This window comes from Schistocerca cancellata, chromosome 7 (genome assembly GCF_023864275.1).
Source record: "Schistocerca cancellata isolate TAMUIC-IGC-003103 chromosome 7, iqSchCanc2.1, whole genome shotgun sequence".
NCBI lineage: Eukaryota > Metazoa > Arthropoda > Insecta > Orthoptera > Acrididae > Schistocerca > Schistocerca cancellata.
Window position 1 is genome coordinate 223,568,592 of NC_064632.1, and position 17,066 is coordinate 223,585,657.

Below are 17,066 nucleotides of genomic sequence, written 5' to 3' on the forward strand. Positions count from 1 at the left end.
AATTTACTTCAGAGCTTAACATTTTTACACTACAAGACTTCCAGAGGACCACAGACTCTAATACACTGCCGTTTGTGAAAAGTACAACAACGAGAAGGAAGTACCAGAATAGCGCCATACTTGGAGGAAGTGGCGACGGGTGTGCAAGCAATACGTGATACGTCTTGCAGCGAGTTGTGGTACACGTAGGCCGAGCAGAGCCCTCTCGTGTCGGTCCGATAGGGTCGGTGTTGCGCCTAGTGTAGTCGGTGCAGCGCTGTCACGCGAGGTGTAAACAATACAGTGAGTGCCAGTATGCCCTGTCGACGTCAAAGGGAGCCATATCGGCACGTGAGCGAGTTCGAACGGGGGAGAACGATAGGTTTCCGGGAAACGGGGTTGTCATACCGTGACATTTCTGCTCGCACAGGGCATGCTGCTACGACAGTGATGCGTGTTTGGAAGCAGAGGATAGAGGAAGGTGGTATGCAGCGACGAGCGGGAACTGCACCACAGAACATGACCACAGCACGGGATGACCGTCATCTTGTCCGCATGGCCATTACGGACCGTACAGCCTCATTTACAGTGTTGGCTCGACGCTGGAGCACTGCAACAGGTGTGAACTTGTCTGCGCCGACTGTTCGTCGCCGTCTGCTGCAGGTTGGACAGGTTGCACGCGTGCCATTACATCGGCTTCCATTATCCAGGATCTACAAGCTCCTCCGACTCCAATGGACACGTGAACACCGTCACTGGGGTGCCGAGTGGCAACATGCAATCTTTTCGGATGAGTTCCGCTTCAACGTATCCTACAGTCATGGCCGCATACGTGTCCGGCGATACCGTGGTGAGCGCAAACTGCAAGGCTGCATTGTGGAGCGGCATAGCGGACAAACACCAGGTGCGATGGTTTGGGGCGCCATTGGTTACAAGAACCGATCTCGCCTCGTACGTAATGCAGGCACTTTGAACAGCAACCGGTACCTAACGGGGGTTGAGGAGCCTGGGGTACTTCCCCTGCCTCAGGCATCTCCACAGACCACATTTAAACAGGGCAATGCCTGGCCACATATTGCGAGGAATGTAGAGGCCTTCTTCCAAGAGCTACGGGTACCATTGCTTCCCTGGCCTGCACGTTCGCCAGACATGTCGCCCATCGAACATGTCTGGCATACGGTTTGTCGCCACCTGGTGCGTCACGGTCCTCCAGTAACTGGTGTCACGGATTTGTCGGCTCGGATACAAACTGCGTGGAGAGAAATCCCTCAGGAACGTATTCAGAACCTTATTGATTCAATATCACGGCATGTAGCAGCTCTAATTGCAGCGCTGAGTAGTAGGGCTCGAAGAACATGAACATGTTTGAAAAGGTAATCATTTGTTACTTGTCATGTACCTAACCTATGGTATTAAATTGAATTCATGCGTTTCCTTATTGGTGTTGCAATTTCCACAAACGGTAGTGTATGTGACATAAATTTGAACTTGATACGTCTACTCGTTCCTGAGAAAAAGGGTTCTTAACAGTCGGACGCACAGAGAGACAAAAAAGCGATTCTATACATGCGACTGAGGCGACTGAGGCACGGAACCCCAAAACGGTCAGGTTAAGCAGAAAGCCATCTTTCGCCAAGATAGTGCGAGCCCACACATAAGAATCGTTGGTATGGCAAAATGCATTAAATAAGAAGCGCCTTATTCGTATGATTTGTTTCCGTCGGACTTCCATCTCTTCCCTAAACTCAAAATTTTCCTCAGTGGATGAAGATTCCCTTCAAACGACGAACTGACAGCCAAAGCTGACGGGTCTTCTGCAGTCCTGGAGGAATTTAATTTGCGAGATGGGATTAAGGCGTTGGAAAATCGCTGGACCAAGTGCATTAATGTACAAGGAGACTACACTGAAAAGTAAAAATGTTTCACTGAGGTACGTCTTTCTTTCTGTTCCATTCCGAGAACTTTCCAAACTACCCTCGTGGCTTCCCACCGAAAGACTGTGACGCATTAATGGCCAGCGTTTTGCCTTTTGTGCAGGAGGCAGCATTCATCCAACGCAAAGCTCAACGGATTTCCCAGCATAGCAAAATCGGCACCGCGCGGCGGCATTTGTTTTCGGCACAAAGTAAACGAAAGTGGAGCGCGCGGCGAGGTGGGCGGCGTGACTCGGTCACGGAGACGTCACCGTTAGGCCGCCTCTGCACCAGGCGGTGGCGGTGGCGGCAGCAAAGACGGCGCCGCCTGCCGGACCGGTCGCTCCAGAGTCAACGGCCGCACCAGGGATCAACCTCGGCCCGCGGGTTCCCACACACGGCACGGGGGCACAGTTAGAGCACACGCCGCACCGACCGCCGCCGTGGTCGCCACTCGCTCCCACCCGAGACATCGTGACCTGTTTCACATTCACTGCCACTGAGACTGACCGAGCACCCAGTGCCGTTTGCCTGCGTTGCAACGTTCCAACTGGCTGAGCAACAATGCCACCAGGTGCAACGGAAAAGTGCCTCAAATATGTTGACAATAACCGTCGTGTCGAACTAGACTCTAGCTCAGCACTAATACTTTTGAAACGGCATACTCGGGGTGTGGACGCCCTCCTTACCCGCCTCCCATGGCAATATTGGACCTGCCGATACCAAACCTCTGCTTTGACTCACGAAGTCATTAAAATGGTGAACATCAGCCACTCATCAAAGTACTATGTGTAAAACACGCGTCTTAACAACAATTATGCTCAATCTTATGACATCAAATTCATTGTCTTTACCAATTCACAACCAAACTGTTACCTTCCAACCTAGATCTCGAGCTACGCTACAGCTCAGTCCGTCTCCACAGCCTATATTCGACAAAATACACTGACGAAAAAGAAACACAAAAAATAATTAATTTTCGGTAATACGTTTGTCGAGATAACATTAAGTGCTTAACATTGCAAGATCACAGGTTAATGTAAACGAGACATACGCCAATGAAAATTGACATGCTGGCACCTTAAAAACCGTTGTAGCCGTCAGTCCGTTGAATGCAAGCATGCAAACACGCATGCATTGTGTTGAACAGGTGCCGGATGTCAGTTTCTGGAATGGAGTTCCATGCCTGTTCCACAAAAAAAAAATGGCTCTGAGCACTATGGGACTTAACATCTGCGGTCATCAGTCCCCTAGAACTTAGAACTACTTAAACCTAACTAACTTAAGGACATCACACACATCCATGCCCGAGGCAGGAGTCGAACCTGCGACCGTAGCAGCCGCGCGGTTCCGGACTGCAGCGCCTAAACCGCGTGGCCAACGGGGTCGGCGCCTGTTCCACTCGCTCGATCAATAATTGAACGGTTAATGCTGTTTGTGGATGACGCTGGAGTTTCCGTCCGATGGTGTCCCATCTGTCTATTGGAGACAGATTTGGTGATCGAGCAGGTAAAAGTTACTTTCAGAGACTCTGTAGAGCATGCTGGGTTACAACAGCGGTATGAGGGCGAGCGTTATCGTGTTCGAACCCGCCCCCCCCCCCCCCCCTGGAATGCTGATCATTATCGGCAGCACAACAGGTCGAATCATCAAACTGTGCAACTGAGGTGCGCAGGATGGTCACGAGAGTATTCCTGCTGTCATCCGAAATCGTACCGCAGACCATAACTCCAGGTGTACGTTCAGTGTGTCTAGTACACAGACAGGATGGTTGCAGTCTATCAACTGGCCTCCTCCTAAACAACACACTGCCATCACTAACACCGAGGCAGAACCAGCTTTGATCACAAAATACAACAGACCTTCACCCTGCTCTCCAATGAGCTCTCGCTTGACGCCACTGAAGTCGAAAATGGTTGTCGTTTTGCGTTCTGAAATGCACACTACAGAGCGTATTGCTCGGATCTGTCCTTGAACTTACCGATTTGTAAAAATTCGTTGTGTCACTGTCGTGCCAACCGCTACTCAAAGTGCTGCTGCAGATGCAGTACGATGCGCCAGAGCCCTCTCGGTAGTGCCACGTGACCGTTCAGAACCCGGTCTTCTTGCGACCGTAAATTCTCGTGACCACTTATGTCAGCAATGACATACAGTGGCTACATTCCTGCCAAGTCTTCCTGCAGTATTGCAGAAGGAACATCCAGCTTCTCGTAGCTCTATTTACATGGCCCGTTCAAACTCAGTGAGGTGTTCAAATGGCATCTTTGACACTTTAAAGGCACTCTTGGCTCACCACGTACTATCTCAAACGTAACTAACGCTCAAGACCGTTAAAGCGTCTTTTTAAAGCAAACCGGGTTCGCGTCCTCATAGTGGCGCTACTAGCGCCACTCTTAGCTACAGGCGCGAAATCTGAACAGATAGAAACACGCCTACCAACTTCCGTTGATGTATGATTTAATTCATTCTCCAGTCACATTAATGTGACCACTGTCTATGTTCGACGTCATCGCTCAATAACATTTCACAGACGGCAGGTGGCAGCACTGGCAATGGACAGTATATAAAGCATGTTGGGGAGGGGGGGGGGGGACGCGGAGAACAGTACAGTCTTCGTAATGCGGTAACTGAGCGATTTATCTGACGTCCGAAAAGGTATGATCACTGGCTTTTGGGCCAAGGGTGGAAACATTTCCGAAACGGATAAGTTTCTAAACTGTTCTCGGACATGGCAAAATGGCGTTAGCCACAAGTGACGCCGAGACAAGTATGGTGCACCACAGACGACAGATGACACAGGCGAACGACAGCTGCGGAGATGTGTACGGAAGAACAGACGTGCAACTGTTGAGCAACTGTTGCCAACACCGTCTCCCAACGACCGTTCACAGCAAACGCTATGTATGGGCCTCCACGGAAAGCAGCTCCTGGTTCATGTGTGCTATCATACTTTCTAATACTTAGGAACCAAACTTTATCGCTCCTTTCTCTTGTCATTTCCTCTTCATTATTTCCTGGTGCGCCCTTGGATAGCACTACTGGACTTTTTTAATTGTGTAACATAAAACGACACCGTCAGCTACATCACAATAAAAGCAAATCAATAGGTCCTTAAAGGTACTACCCACTTATAGAGAAGGGCTCTTCAGAACGCCGACATATGATCAACTTGACGACCAGTGACTACCTTCAAAAGAATGTGTGCATCCTCTTACAGCAATTCTTGACGTTCCCCGCGTATTTCCGAGAGTCTTCCATCTTCCAATAGCAATGCAGTGTACGAGTACTTCGCCGCAACACTGTTCCTGGTGCTTAGAATTGTCTCGAATGGTCTGTCAACGAGGTCACGGAATCCAGATGTATCAATTTTGCTTTTTTTTATATGATGCTAAATTGACAGCCGTCCCGGACGACTTTCGGGGTATTAAAATGTCGATTCATATCCCCTCTTCGTTTATAACCTAAGCCGTTATCACATAAAGCTTCTATCAGTGTTCAGTTATTTTCTGCAACAGTTCCAAAATACAAAATCAAAGTTTACACTGAAATTCTGGACGCTTAGGTCAGAAAGAGTACAAGGGGCGTTCCATACTAATTTAGACTCTATTTATTCCCATCATTCAGGGTGCGCCATTTGGATCATCATTACAGATCCAAGTATGTGGTACATTTCTCTAATCGTAGATGGCAGAGCAATCATTAGAAGGGCAATCTTGTCAACTGGTATCATTACTTGAGCAGACAACATGGAGTGCGGTCATCAATGAGAGCGCTGGAGACGTGGTTTCTGTGGAAGGTGGTTGTAGACACTTCGGATATTCGCAGGCGACTGCTGGCAGTGTGTGGAAATGTGTACCGTCATAAAACGTACTGTTTCAACACAACGCTCGTCCCCGTGTGAGTATGAAAACCAAGGTTGCCACCGCTGAAATGTGGTCCCAAGTACTGCCACAGTCACCACATTCTCCCGAATAGGCACCTGTAACTTCTGTAGTCCCTCCTCGAACCACATTTTTGGAGTCCGACACACCCACGGCAGTACAGATGCTCGCAGTTTCTGGACGTCTAAGAAATGATGCCCGTGCAGAGGTTTCTGCACGAGCAGTTCGACGACGTTTGCAGCAGCATGGACTATCAGCTCGGAGACCATGGCTGCGGTTACCCTTGACGCTGCATCACAGACAGGAACGCCTGCGATGGTGTACTCAACGACGAACCTGGGTGCACGAATGGCAAAACGTCATTTTTTCGGATGAATCCAGGTTCTATTTACAGCATCATGATGGTGGCATCCGTGTTTCGCGACATCGGGGTGAACGCCCATTGGAAGCGTGTATTCGTCATCGCCATACTGGCGTATCACCCGGCGTGATGGTATGGGGTGCCATTAGTTACACGTCTCGGTCACCTCTTGTTCGCATTGACGGCACTTTGAACAGTGGACGTTACATTTCAGATGTGTTACGATCCGTGGCTCTACCCTTCATTCGATCCCTGCGAAACCGTACATTTCAGCAGGATAATGCACTACCGCATGTTGCAGGTCCTATACGGGCCTTTCTGGATACAGCAAATGTTCGACTGCCGACCTGCCAGTACATTCTCCAGATCTCTTACCAATTGAAAACGTCTGGTCAATGGTGGCCGAGCAACTGGCTCGTCACAACACGCCAGTCACTACTCTTGATTAACTGTGGTATCGTGTTGAAGCTGCATGGGCAGCTGTACCTGTAAACGCCATACAAGCTCTGCTTGACTCAATGTCCAGGCGTATCAAGGCCGTTATTACGGCCAGAGGTGGTTGCTCTGGGTATTGATTTCTCAGGATCTATGCACCCAAACAGCGTGAAAATGTAACCACGTGTCAGTTATAGTATAATATATTTGTCCAATGAATACCAGTTTATCATCTGCATTTGTTCTTGGTGTAGCAATTTTAATGGCCAGTAGTGTACAAGGGTTCGGTAATCTATGGTTAAAGAAATTAAAGTGTATTCGAGAATTAGTAATCCTTCGAGATCAAACCAAGTTGCATTCCAAGTACAGGAATCGGATGTGCATTCCGTTGCAGGAGAGCCTTTTCAAATTTTCCTTGGTGACAGCGTTTTAGTGAGCGTCGAGCACTCCATAAGAAGATGGTTGGTTGGTTGATTCGGGAGAGGGGACCAACCAGCGAGGTCATCGGTCCCGTTGAATTACGGAAAGATGGGGAAGGAAGTCAGCTGTGCCCTTTCACAGGAATCATCCCGGCATTTACCTGCAGCGATTTAGGGAAATCACTGAAAACCTAAATGAGGATGGCAAGACGCGCGTCTGAACCGCCGCCCTCCCTAATGTGAGTCCACTGTGCTAACTACTGTGCATCTCGCTCGGTATAAGAAGATGCGTCTTACATCTATTCGAGGAGTCAAGTAGCTACCTAGACAGTGGTGGTTTAGCGAACGAGACGGACTCGTCAAGTTATACGAAAGCAAATAAATTACATTTGTTTCCATGGAAATGGGAGTGTGATGTTTTTTTATGATGAACTCCGTTATTGTCGTTGACCTGTATTCCTGTTCTGCTGTGTGGAGATTACTGGCGGATGTTGCAAGAAACCAGATGGAGCCGGTGTAGGAATTGTTAACGGTATATGTATTCCGCTCCAGTGGTCGGATCTCAGAATATTTCTAAAAGTAGTTGGATTGTTACAGGGCTTTAATTACTGAAATTGGAGTAATGAGAAGTTAAACTCTGTCTCGCGGGTCAAAGCGAGGTTGACGACCCGTATTTATACTGATTTTACAAGTACAGCAGCGCGCAGAATTAATCCGGGCCCGGCCATAAACATTTCTGACTGAATCCGCGGAGCAGCGCGTCGCGTAATTCGTCTCGCGCGCCGCACATAGCTGAGAGTGCGTGACTTCCGTCAGCGACCGCGGGTGTGATTTCGCGTGACGCCACGAGAGCTCCGAGGCACGGACGAAAGGCACGTTTCAGCTTCACTTTCTGAACGCTCCTGCTCTCACGATGAATGGAAACGACTCGGCGTGTTACTTGAGTGAAGTGAGACGTCATCACAGCTCGTACTTTCTGTCGGTGTGACAGACGAGCGCGGGATGCGCAAGACACGCAATATCAGCGCACTTAATAGAAGCCAGAGCGAAGCTTCTTGGCACAAGGGACACACTCTCCGAGGTCTTGCATCCGCAAGGCTGTGATGACGTTGTACTGTGACTATATCGATACCAGGAAAACTGCCGCCGCAAAGTCAACTGTCGGGAAAAGCAACATTGTGTTGATGACACGGGTCGCCGTCGACTGAGTGGTATACACAGACCGTACACCAAATCAAACATTATTTCTGTGCTGATTGGCGTCAAGCTGTGAGCAGATATACCATCTACATCCATCTGGTCGCTACGTGGAACAGCCACCGCCCCACGCGTGTGTCTCTGCTCACTGCACGTTACAGTGCACAGAAATTGGAGCAGAAACACATCTACCGGATGGTCGAAACATAGGAAAAGGACGCCTGGACTGATACGCTGCGTCACATCTTGGCACACGCCAATGGCACCACACGCGTACGTCGAATACTGTATCAGGCTAAGCATCTCCGTTTGCCACCAGGGCATCGTTCACACGAAGGTCGTTTGATCTGTCCTCGTATGGGAATCAATTTTTACATGGATGAAATGGGGCTCCTGGCAAGTCTATCATCATCTCTCACCTTCGAACGATTTGGCAACCTAGAGTCCATCCATTTGACGCAAGCGATGTGCATCTTCAGCAAGGCAATGAGCAAGTCATCAGTTGATAAGCCCATTTGAGTCGTTGTAATGAATGTACGAGGACCTGTTGAGCGGTCATAGACCAGGATGGCTCCTCAGCTCTTCTGGGATTCATGGATTTCTCGAAACTAAACGTCGCTGCCCCCATCAGGGCAACAGGGTCACTGTACGCCCCTAGATACATGAGTCTATTTCAGTTCCTCGTGAGTGTGTACATTAAAGCAGAGCGTACACAGCTACATGTAATGATGGGCTACTGCAGACTGACAAGGAAAATACACCAACGCTAACGGCCAAAGCTGAATACAAATTATTTTTAAACACAGAAATAGTAAAAATTCTGTACCTGAAGCCATTTTGATGTTGAATCGTTTCTAACTGACAAACTGCTGGTTACATTACATTTATACCTACATCATTATATTATAAAATGTATGTATGTTTGTATGTTCAACATCTCCTCTTAAATCATTTGTTTGATTTCAACCAAACTTGGTACACACACCACTTATTGTATGGAAATTAGCATGTGGGGGTGAAAACGGGGTGACTAAGGAGATGGACACAGAGAGAGAGGTGTGAGAATAGATGAACAAAGTGAGGAGTGAGAAGCAGATGAACAGTGACAGGTCGGAGGAGGAATTGGGCAGAGAGAAGTGGATGCGCAAATGGAGGGAGGGAGGGAGAGAGAGAGAGAGAGAGAGAGAGAGAGAGAGAGAGAGAGAGAGAGAGAGAAGGAGATAGACAGAGAGAGGGAGGAGGAAAAGACAGACAGAGAAAGGGGGGAAAAGGAGGAGGTGATGTATGAGGGAGGTGGAAGAAGGGGAGGGTATGTCTACATTTACATCTACACCTACCTACTATGCAAGCATACCACATTTCGTGTAACGAGCACGAAGATATCACGTAATAAATTAGGGCTCGTAAATAGACTTTTAGACAATCGTTTTTCCCTCGCTCTATCTGCGAGTGGAACAGAAAGGGAAATGTCTGGTAGCCGTACGTGGTAGCCTCCACCACGTGTACGATGAATGGTGTAAGGGACCAGGTACCACTACTAGTCATTTCCTTTCCTATTCACTAGCAAACAGAGCGAAGGAAAAACGATTGTCTGAAAGCCTATTTACGAGCTCTAATTTCTTGGATCTTATCTTCGTGGTCCTTATGCGAAATGTGGTGGGCAGGTAGAAAACAAAGAGGTTGTGAGGAAGCAGATAGAACAGAGATAGGTGGTGCGAAGGCATTTGTAATAGGGAGAGGTTGTGATGAGGTAGGTGGAAAAGGGATAGCGTGTAAGGAGGTAGTTGGAAGATGGACAGAGTGTGAGGAGGTATGTGAAAGAGGGAAAGGGTGTGAGGAGGTAGATGAAAGAGGATGGTTGAGGCATTTGGAAGAGAAAGAGAGGTTGCGTGGAGGCAGGTGGAAAAGTGACTAGTTGCTCGGAGGCAGGTGGAACAGGGGAAAGCTGTAATGGGGAAGGTAGAAGAGGGATAGGGTGCGATAAAGCAGTTGCAAAAACGGTGAGAGAAATAGAAATGGGAAGGTAGGTCATAGAAGAGATATGAATAGCTTCCTGATTATATGAAATCATTTCATGACTAATTTGTCAACACGTTTTAGGAACAAAGATCATACCACATGGGCGAATACCGTAGATAAATTTAATATCCTCTCTGGAGTCATATGGTGTAAAAAAGCAGAGATTCAGACTTATATGGGTGCAATATATGTGACAGACGTGCATTTGGGTGAAGCTGCAGGTGTGAAAGCTGCCCATCGATATTTCACCATCTGCCTTCATTTTGCTACCTATAATCAACATTCTTTTCGAGATTCAGAACTGTGGTAACATGTGTGACAAAGTGCGCTTAGAAAGTTGCATCATTTCATAAAGTGGTCGCTATGGCATTTGATATTGAACTAATACTGTGCGGATGCTCCGAAAATGATATAGATGCCCACATGTTTCCAGGGTCAAGTCTGCATGCTGCTCCATTCCAATACGTTTTATCCACTTCTTTGAAACTCCACATTTACACTTCGATGACGAAAACGGGAGGAACATGTGACAACACGGCAAGTTTTGCTTTGGGAACTGTGACCCTGTAGATATTGCATGTGTTAACTTACACAGGACGTACCAAAAGGAATGGTCAGTACTCAGGGATATGACAGCAACGCTCATCTGAAGCAAAAAACCTTCATATGGACATATACCCTGTTGTATGTGAGTTACCCGCGCAACCTATTTCACGTTTCATTCTATCCCAATCTAGCTCACTGCTTTCAATCTCTTTTTGGGGATATCTTTCTGCCACAGGAATAGTGATGACCCAAAATTGAACCATGTAGAACTTGGTTTTGTGATTTCTCCCCAGTCACTAAAAGTTTGTACCTTTCCAATGAGTATGAATTATTCAGCACGACTTCTTCATTCTGTTTGTCAAGTATAATTCAAACCATTTATGTATAAAACCACCAGTTCCAACATACATCAAATGTATTCTGTCTAGGAAAGCGTTCGGAACAGGACATATTTCCATATGAAGTTTTTTGCTTCAAATGGGCGTTCCTGTCATATTTCCGAATATTGGTCATCACTCCTGGGACACCCTGAATTGTTTTAAGTACATTTAGCTTTTCTCAAATAACGCATCCTTCATGACTCCTGTTAAGCTGCTGGCCATAACTGTCTGTGACACGGTAATATTTTCTTGGTCGACTTGTGCTTGTTTAAACGTTAGATTCGTTAACACTCAAACACTTACACAAATGGAGAATTTTACATATACATCACCTTGATGGGACAAAGAACAGACACGTCTCTGTATTTTAAAACCATTTTTTATTCGGGTTCAGTCGTCTGAGCAAGCGTATCAACTTGTAAAAATTGGTTTGCAACACTTTTAAGAACAGTGTTAACATTGCAGGACGTGTGCCATGACGAATGTGTGTTGTACTTGTAGTGCCAAGTGTAACTAATGAATGAAGGTATGTTCTAAGTGACGGTCCTTGTCTCTTAAACAGTCATACATACAGTCGTCAAGCAGCCGACTGCATGGACGCTGTTACGCACCACCAGACCTGCATTCGCTAAGCGGTCGCACTAGTTGCGCCAGTTACTCACAACGTGGATTTTTTTTCATTACACGGATCACAGCGTAATTACGAATTACAGTGCTCGTCCTGGACGTTGAAGCGCTCGTGGATCGATGTTTTATTAATCTTGTTACAACGTAATAAATTACGACCAAGCTATGCGAATGTCCTTACGTGCCGTACATTACGGAACGAAGCTCTGTCCGTACACCGCTTGCGCGCTCGCTTTGCCCATTACTTGGTAAACTGTGGGAACACACTTTATCCAAGACTTTCGGCATTGTAAACTATCCAAGCAGAAGTACGAGTTTCACAGTCACCGAGTCACCTTTTTCCGCCGTTGCTGTAATAATGTTTTCGCTGTTTATCGCCTGCAACTGTCAGTCAACCAGTCAACATTTTTTTTACAATTTTTTTTAAATTTATAGTGCTTGGCCAAATAATTGCAACACTCTAGTATAACGCATTTTCCGACTTCGTTTTCTTTCTTACCCTGCCCCCAACATACAACTCGGTAAGAACAAGACTACAGAAATCAGAACTTGTACGAATGCATATAGTCAGTTGCTTTTCCTTAGCTCCATTTGCTTTTCCAATAGGAAAGCAAATTATTAACACCAGTACAAGGTACTCTCCGTCACTTACCGTACAGGGACTTGCTGAGTATGTAGGCCAACGTAAAGGTACATATGAAGGGCTTATTTCAATAGTGGTACAAGTCCATTACCTCCACTTTTCTGCCTATAATGTTTCTGCAATTAATGATCCAAACAAACAGAAAGAAAGGTTCATTTCTAGCAAAAAGTCATATGCTTGGATATTTCTGGTATCTCAACTGCAGATTTTTCAGCGCTCATTTAACTTTAGGACTCTATATCTCACATGAACAAAAATGGACTTGTACCACTATTGAAATAAGCCCTTCATATATCAAGGAAAATTTTGCATCGTCGCGATGTGTCGTGCAGGTGTGTTGCTATTGTGACTGTTCCTGTACCGATAAAAGATCACGCTTGACATTGTTGGCGCTACCTACAGGTTGAACCAATGCTGGAATGAAATTCACCAGTAGGGACGCATTAAAGTCGTCCGTGGAACGGTAGAGTGAACATCGATCATCCCACGGAGGACAATCGCGACCAACGATCTTGTCCAGATCATCACTTTACGCGCAGAAGGCTAGCAAATCAGGGAAATTCCTCGACGTGTGCTCCGGGTTGAAGTGATGTGGTGCAGACACGGATTCGGTTCCGATTGACAGGTAGTGTTGAGAACTTACACCGCACTGGCCATCTACGTTCGACAGGCGTGCAGGATGACGGATATCTACGACTTTTGAGGCAAAGAAACCGGAGGGTGAGTGCTCCAGAACTGAATTCGGTGTTCGTAGAGGCTACATGACATCATGTACCGCTAAAACTGTTAGAAAATGATTGCACGATGCGGATTTCCATTCCAGACGACCATGGCGAGCACCACGTCGTACACCACAACACCATGGACTTCGTTACAGAAAGGCAAGAAATCATGCAGAATGGACGCCCAAATGTCGGCGTCTGGGATTGTTTACGGACCGAAGACAACGTGTTTTGAGACAAACTGTTAACATCAAATGCCTCCAACACTGTCTATGTGGAACTGCCATCCTGTGGTGGCATTACATGTGGCCACCGTACAGTTCTCATGGTTGTTGGAGCCGATCTCACGACTTTACGCTACAGGGACGAGATTCTGTAACCAATAATGGGACCGTATCAACAACATTTTGGTGAGAATTTAATCTTGATGGATGGAGCTCACGTGCTCATCATTTTGCTCTCATAAACACGTTCCTTCAACATACTAGGATTACCAACATGGAATGGCCGACCTGTTCCGCGAACATGAACTCAATCGAACATGCCTGTGATCAACTGAAACGAGCTGTGTTTGGAGATAGACAATGATAACGTAATCTGCGCAACTTAGGCAGAACTCCTATTGAAGACTGGGACAATGTGGACCAAAGCTAGCTTGATGATATCAACAATGGCATCCGAAGAAGGGGACGTTCCTCCATGTATTAACGTTGATCAGGAGTGCTGTGAAACACCCCTCGGGAGAAAGATGATTTTGTCGTTACACAGATGTTTGAGATGTTTGTATTGTTTCTTGATTTGTGATTTAGATACATGGAAAATAAACACATACGCATGCCTCAGAGACAAATTTTGTTTTCTGTGCCACGAATTTCGAAATAAACTGGTGATGCAAAACTTGTATGGTATGTGTAGAATATAAAGTATTACTAAGTGTCCTGAATCGCTTGAAAGTATATTACCAGTATAGCGGCGTGTTGCTCTAACTATTTTATACGCATCCAGCGAGGGAAATTGTCGGTGTCCTCTTAACCAGCGATATTGCGTGAGTGGAGCTATTTTGTCTAGTGTCAGTGCAAAATACAAAAGTTGCTGATGGAAATTTAAAGACACTAAAGAGGTCTGTGCTGCATCTATGGTCGCGCCACAATATGTCAGCTGTCAGAGACGAGAGGGTGACTGTAATACATCACTGCGATGTACACATGCGCATCAGCCGTGTTAGGTGGTATGTAGACTTATGTTAGCATTTGAGGCTGTAGCCTTGACGCCAGGTGATACGTCTAACAGCTAATGCGTCTTCTCCTGACGCGTGTTTAGTTATAAGGCTAAGTGCCACGACAATGTTTCCTGGGTTTAATATGTGCACAGATAACACAGTATCTACGGAAGAAATTCGAAGGCGACTGCATTCACGAAGCATCCGTGCTACTATTGGGAACTCGTGTAAACCATGTCCAATCCCGGGCGCAGTACGCTGTGGCGCAAGAGGAATAAAGTTAGCTTATATCCACTGATAAAATTTGCTGGGACGAGTCTACACTGACACTCGTCTCTCCCTGAAGACTAGTATACACGCGGAGATTTAGGCGTGAAGAACATCAAGGGAACGCGAAGATTCTGATTGCTATACCAACTGCGAAGCAATGTGGAGGTTCTGTAACGGTTTGAACGAGCGAGATGGCGCAGTGGTTAAGGCGCTGAATCGCTTTCAGGGGAATGGCGGTTCAGAGCTTCATCTTGTCATTCAGATGCACTGCAAAACAAAGCATCGTCCTCTCAACCAAATCTGGACTACGGTCGTCACATTCTCTGCGATACGGCCAGGAATGCTAGTCCAGCACGACAAGCAGGAAAACATGTTGTACTTTAACTGGGATGCCAAACATGACGGACGGGGCGACTCATCCAGCGATCGTCACTAAACGACGTACCCAAGAGATCTTTCACTCGTGAGAAAAGTCGTAACTTCCAGCAGGTGTTTATCAGCCAGGCTAGGCTCCCTCTCTCACTACAGCTCATTTTATACGCGATTCTCATGCGGCATCAATGACGTGTTGCTGTCCAGCGCCGTCTACTGGCCAGTTTTTCCACTCGTTTTTTGGTTTCAACAAAACCCCATGTTATTTCAGGCATATGTGTTAATTTTTTCCTCTCTACCTACATTACTCCGTGAATTAGTGCATTATCAAATGTTAACGAACTTTAGGGTCTCCCTGTATATATAGCGTATCAAAATAACTAACGCATCGGTCAAGACGTAATATACCGGTTTTTAAGATTTATGGACTAAAAAAGTACAAAAAAGGTGGTGTAGATCAAAAGACACTATGTGTTGTGGACGAATTTAGTCTTTTGTTTAACTCTTTCACGCTCTTTTCTTAACGAAAAGATACTGTTTGCATGGTTTTTCTAACATTCACAAGTTGCAAGAGGCACCTAATTTTATAATTAGCTGTGTCGTTAGACCGAAGCTGGGTAAGCATATTTCCAGACTTACCTGCATAAAAAAATGAGGTCAAAAGATATGTTACAGCACAGTAAAATAAGCCCAGTTCGTCCTTTCTTCTACTCTGTGCACCGTCTCGAACAGAAGCGAAAGATGCCGCGCGTGTTTGCATCAGTATGCGTGGATTGCCATAAAAGGAGTTCACGGTTAATTGCTCTGCACAGGTTTCGAACGTTTGCTTCCCATCGGGCGCTCATTAGGACGGTGAGTCTGATGATTATCCCACTTCATTAAAGCGTTTACTGCGAGAAAGGGGCTGTGAGCATGCCTTTTTGCTACAGAGCCTACTCGGGACGGCCCCTCCACTGTGGAGCTTTACACGTTGGAGGTGCCGCCGCCTCACTATACTCCAGGAGGACGCATTTTAAAGATTGCTTCGTTAACGACTGGCGCCCGAGCCTGATTTGACCGCCGAAGCGGTTGATGTCGCGTCTCTCAGGAAATTACTTCGCATTTCGGTTAGGAAAAGAAAATTTAGGTTCAGTATGCACAGTAATTCCAGAATTAATCATTCACTCTGTGGGTTGGTGTCCACTGCCGTGGAAGTTTTTCACATGTGAATACTGGTGTACCTTTCACTTTCGGTGAGAAATGTTTCTACCGAAAGAACTATACAAAGTGCATCCAAACTCAATCGGCAACATTTCGGAGGTTTTTCTTGGATATTTTGTGACTCTTTCTTCAACGAGCATAAGGAAAGTGGGCTGACTGCGTGCAATATATAGGGTGTTAAGAAAAGTATTCCGTGTTTTGAGAGGTGGTAGTATCAACCAAAACAAGACAAATATTTACAGTAGATAAGGACTCTAAAAAACATACCTTTAGAGATGCAAGCACTTGTTCATCTTCGCTACTGTAAAACACATCCCTTCTGTTGTAAGTACTTTGCGATTACGAACGACCTGGAGAATGCAGCACACAAGTGAGGACACATTCCTTTCTCATTGTTGATGGATACAGCATGCATTAAACAATTCTTAGACATTTAATGGGCAATGGATTGTTCGGTGAGTTCCATTTTATTGGCCAGCACGTTCCCACGATCGCAGTCTCTTGGATTTTTGGCTGTGAGGACATCTTTGATGTATGTAAGCCCCATTAATGACCTACAAACACTACAGGAACGCGCCATCAATGCCTGTCAGCGCATCTGTAACCAACATATGGATTCATAGAGTGTACGTTATACCTTACGACGTCGGACAGAAGCATGCGTTGCTGTGAATGAACACCATACTGAGCAGTTTCTTTTTTTATTTTTAGATGGCTCACTAGTGACCTCTGCTTGGCATCCGATGTCCCCAGACCTCAATCCGTTTGATTGTTGGTTGTGGGGTTACCTGAGTCGCAAGTCCGCCGCGATCGTCCGACGTCACTAAGGATGCTTTTAACATCAGACGGCAAAATCTCACCGTACCTACTTATATGATGTGCA

The 17,066-nt window shown here is 46.3% G+C and overlaps 1 protein-coding gene across 1 annotated transcript in view; it reads left to right on the forward strand.

Annotated features, from left to right (window-relative positions):
• LOC126092706 (translation initiation factor IF-2-like) overlaps positions 1-17,066 on the forward strand; it is a 66,056-nt gene that overhangs the window by 15,336 nt on the left and 33,654 nt on the right. The window contains exon 2 of the mRNA XM_049908428.1: positions 2,187-2,305. Coding sequence (XP_049764385.1) covers positions 2,187-2,305 — 119 coding nt within the window. The remainder of the gene's footprint in view (positions 1-2,186; positions 2,306-17,066) is intronic.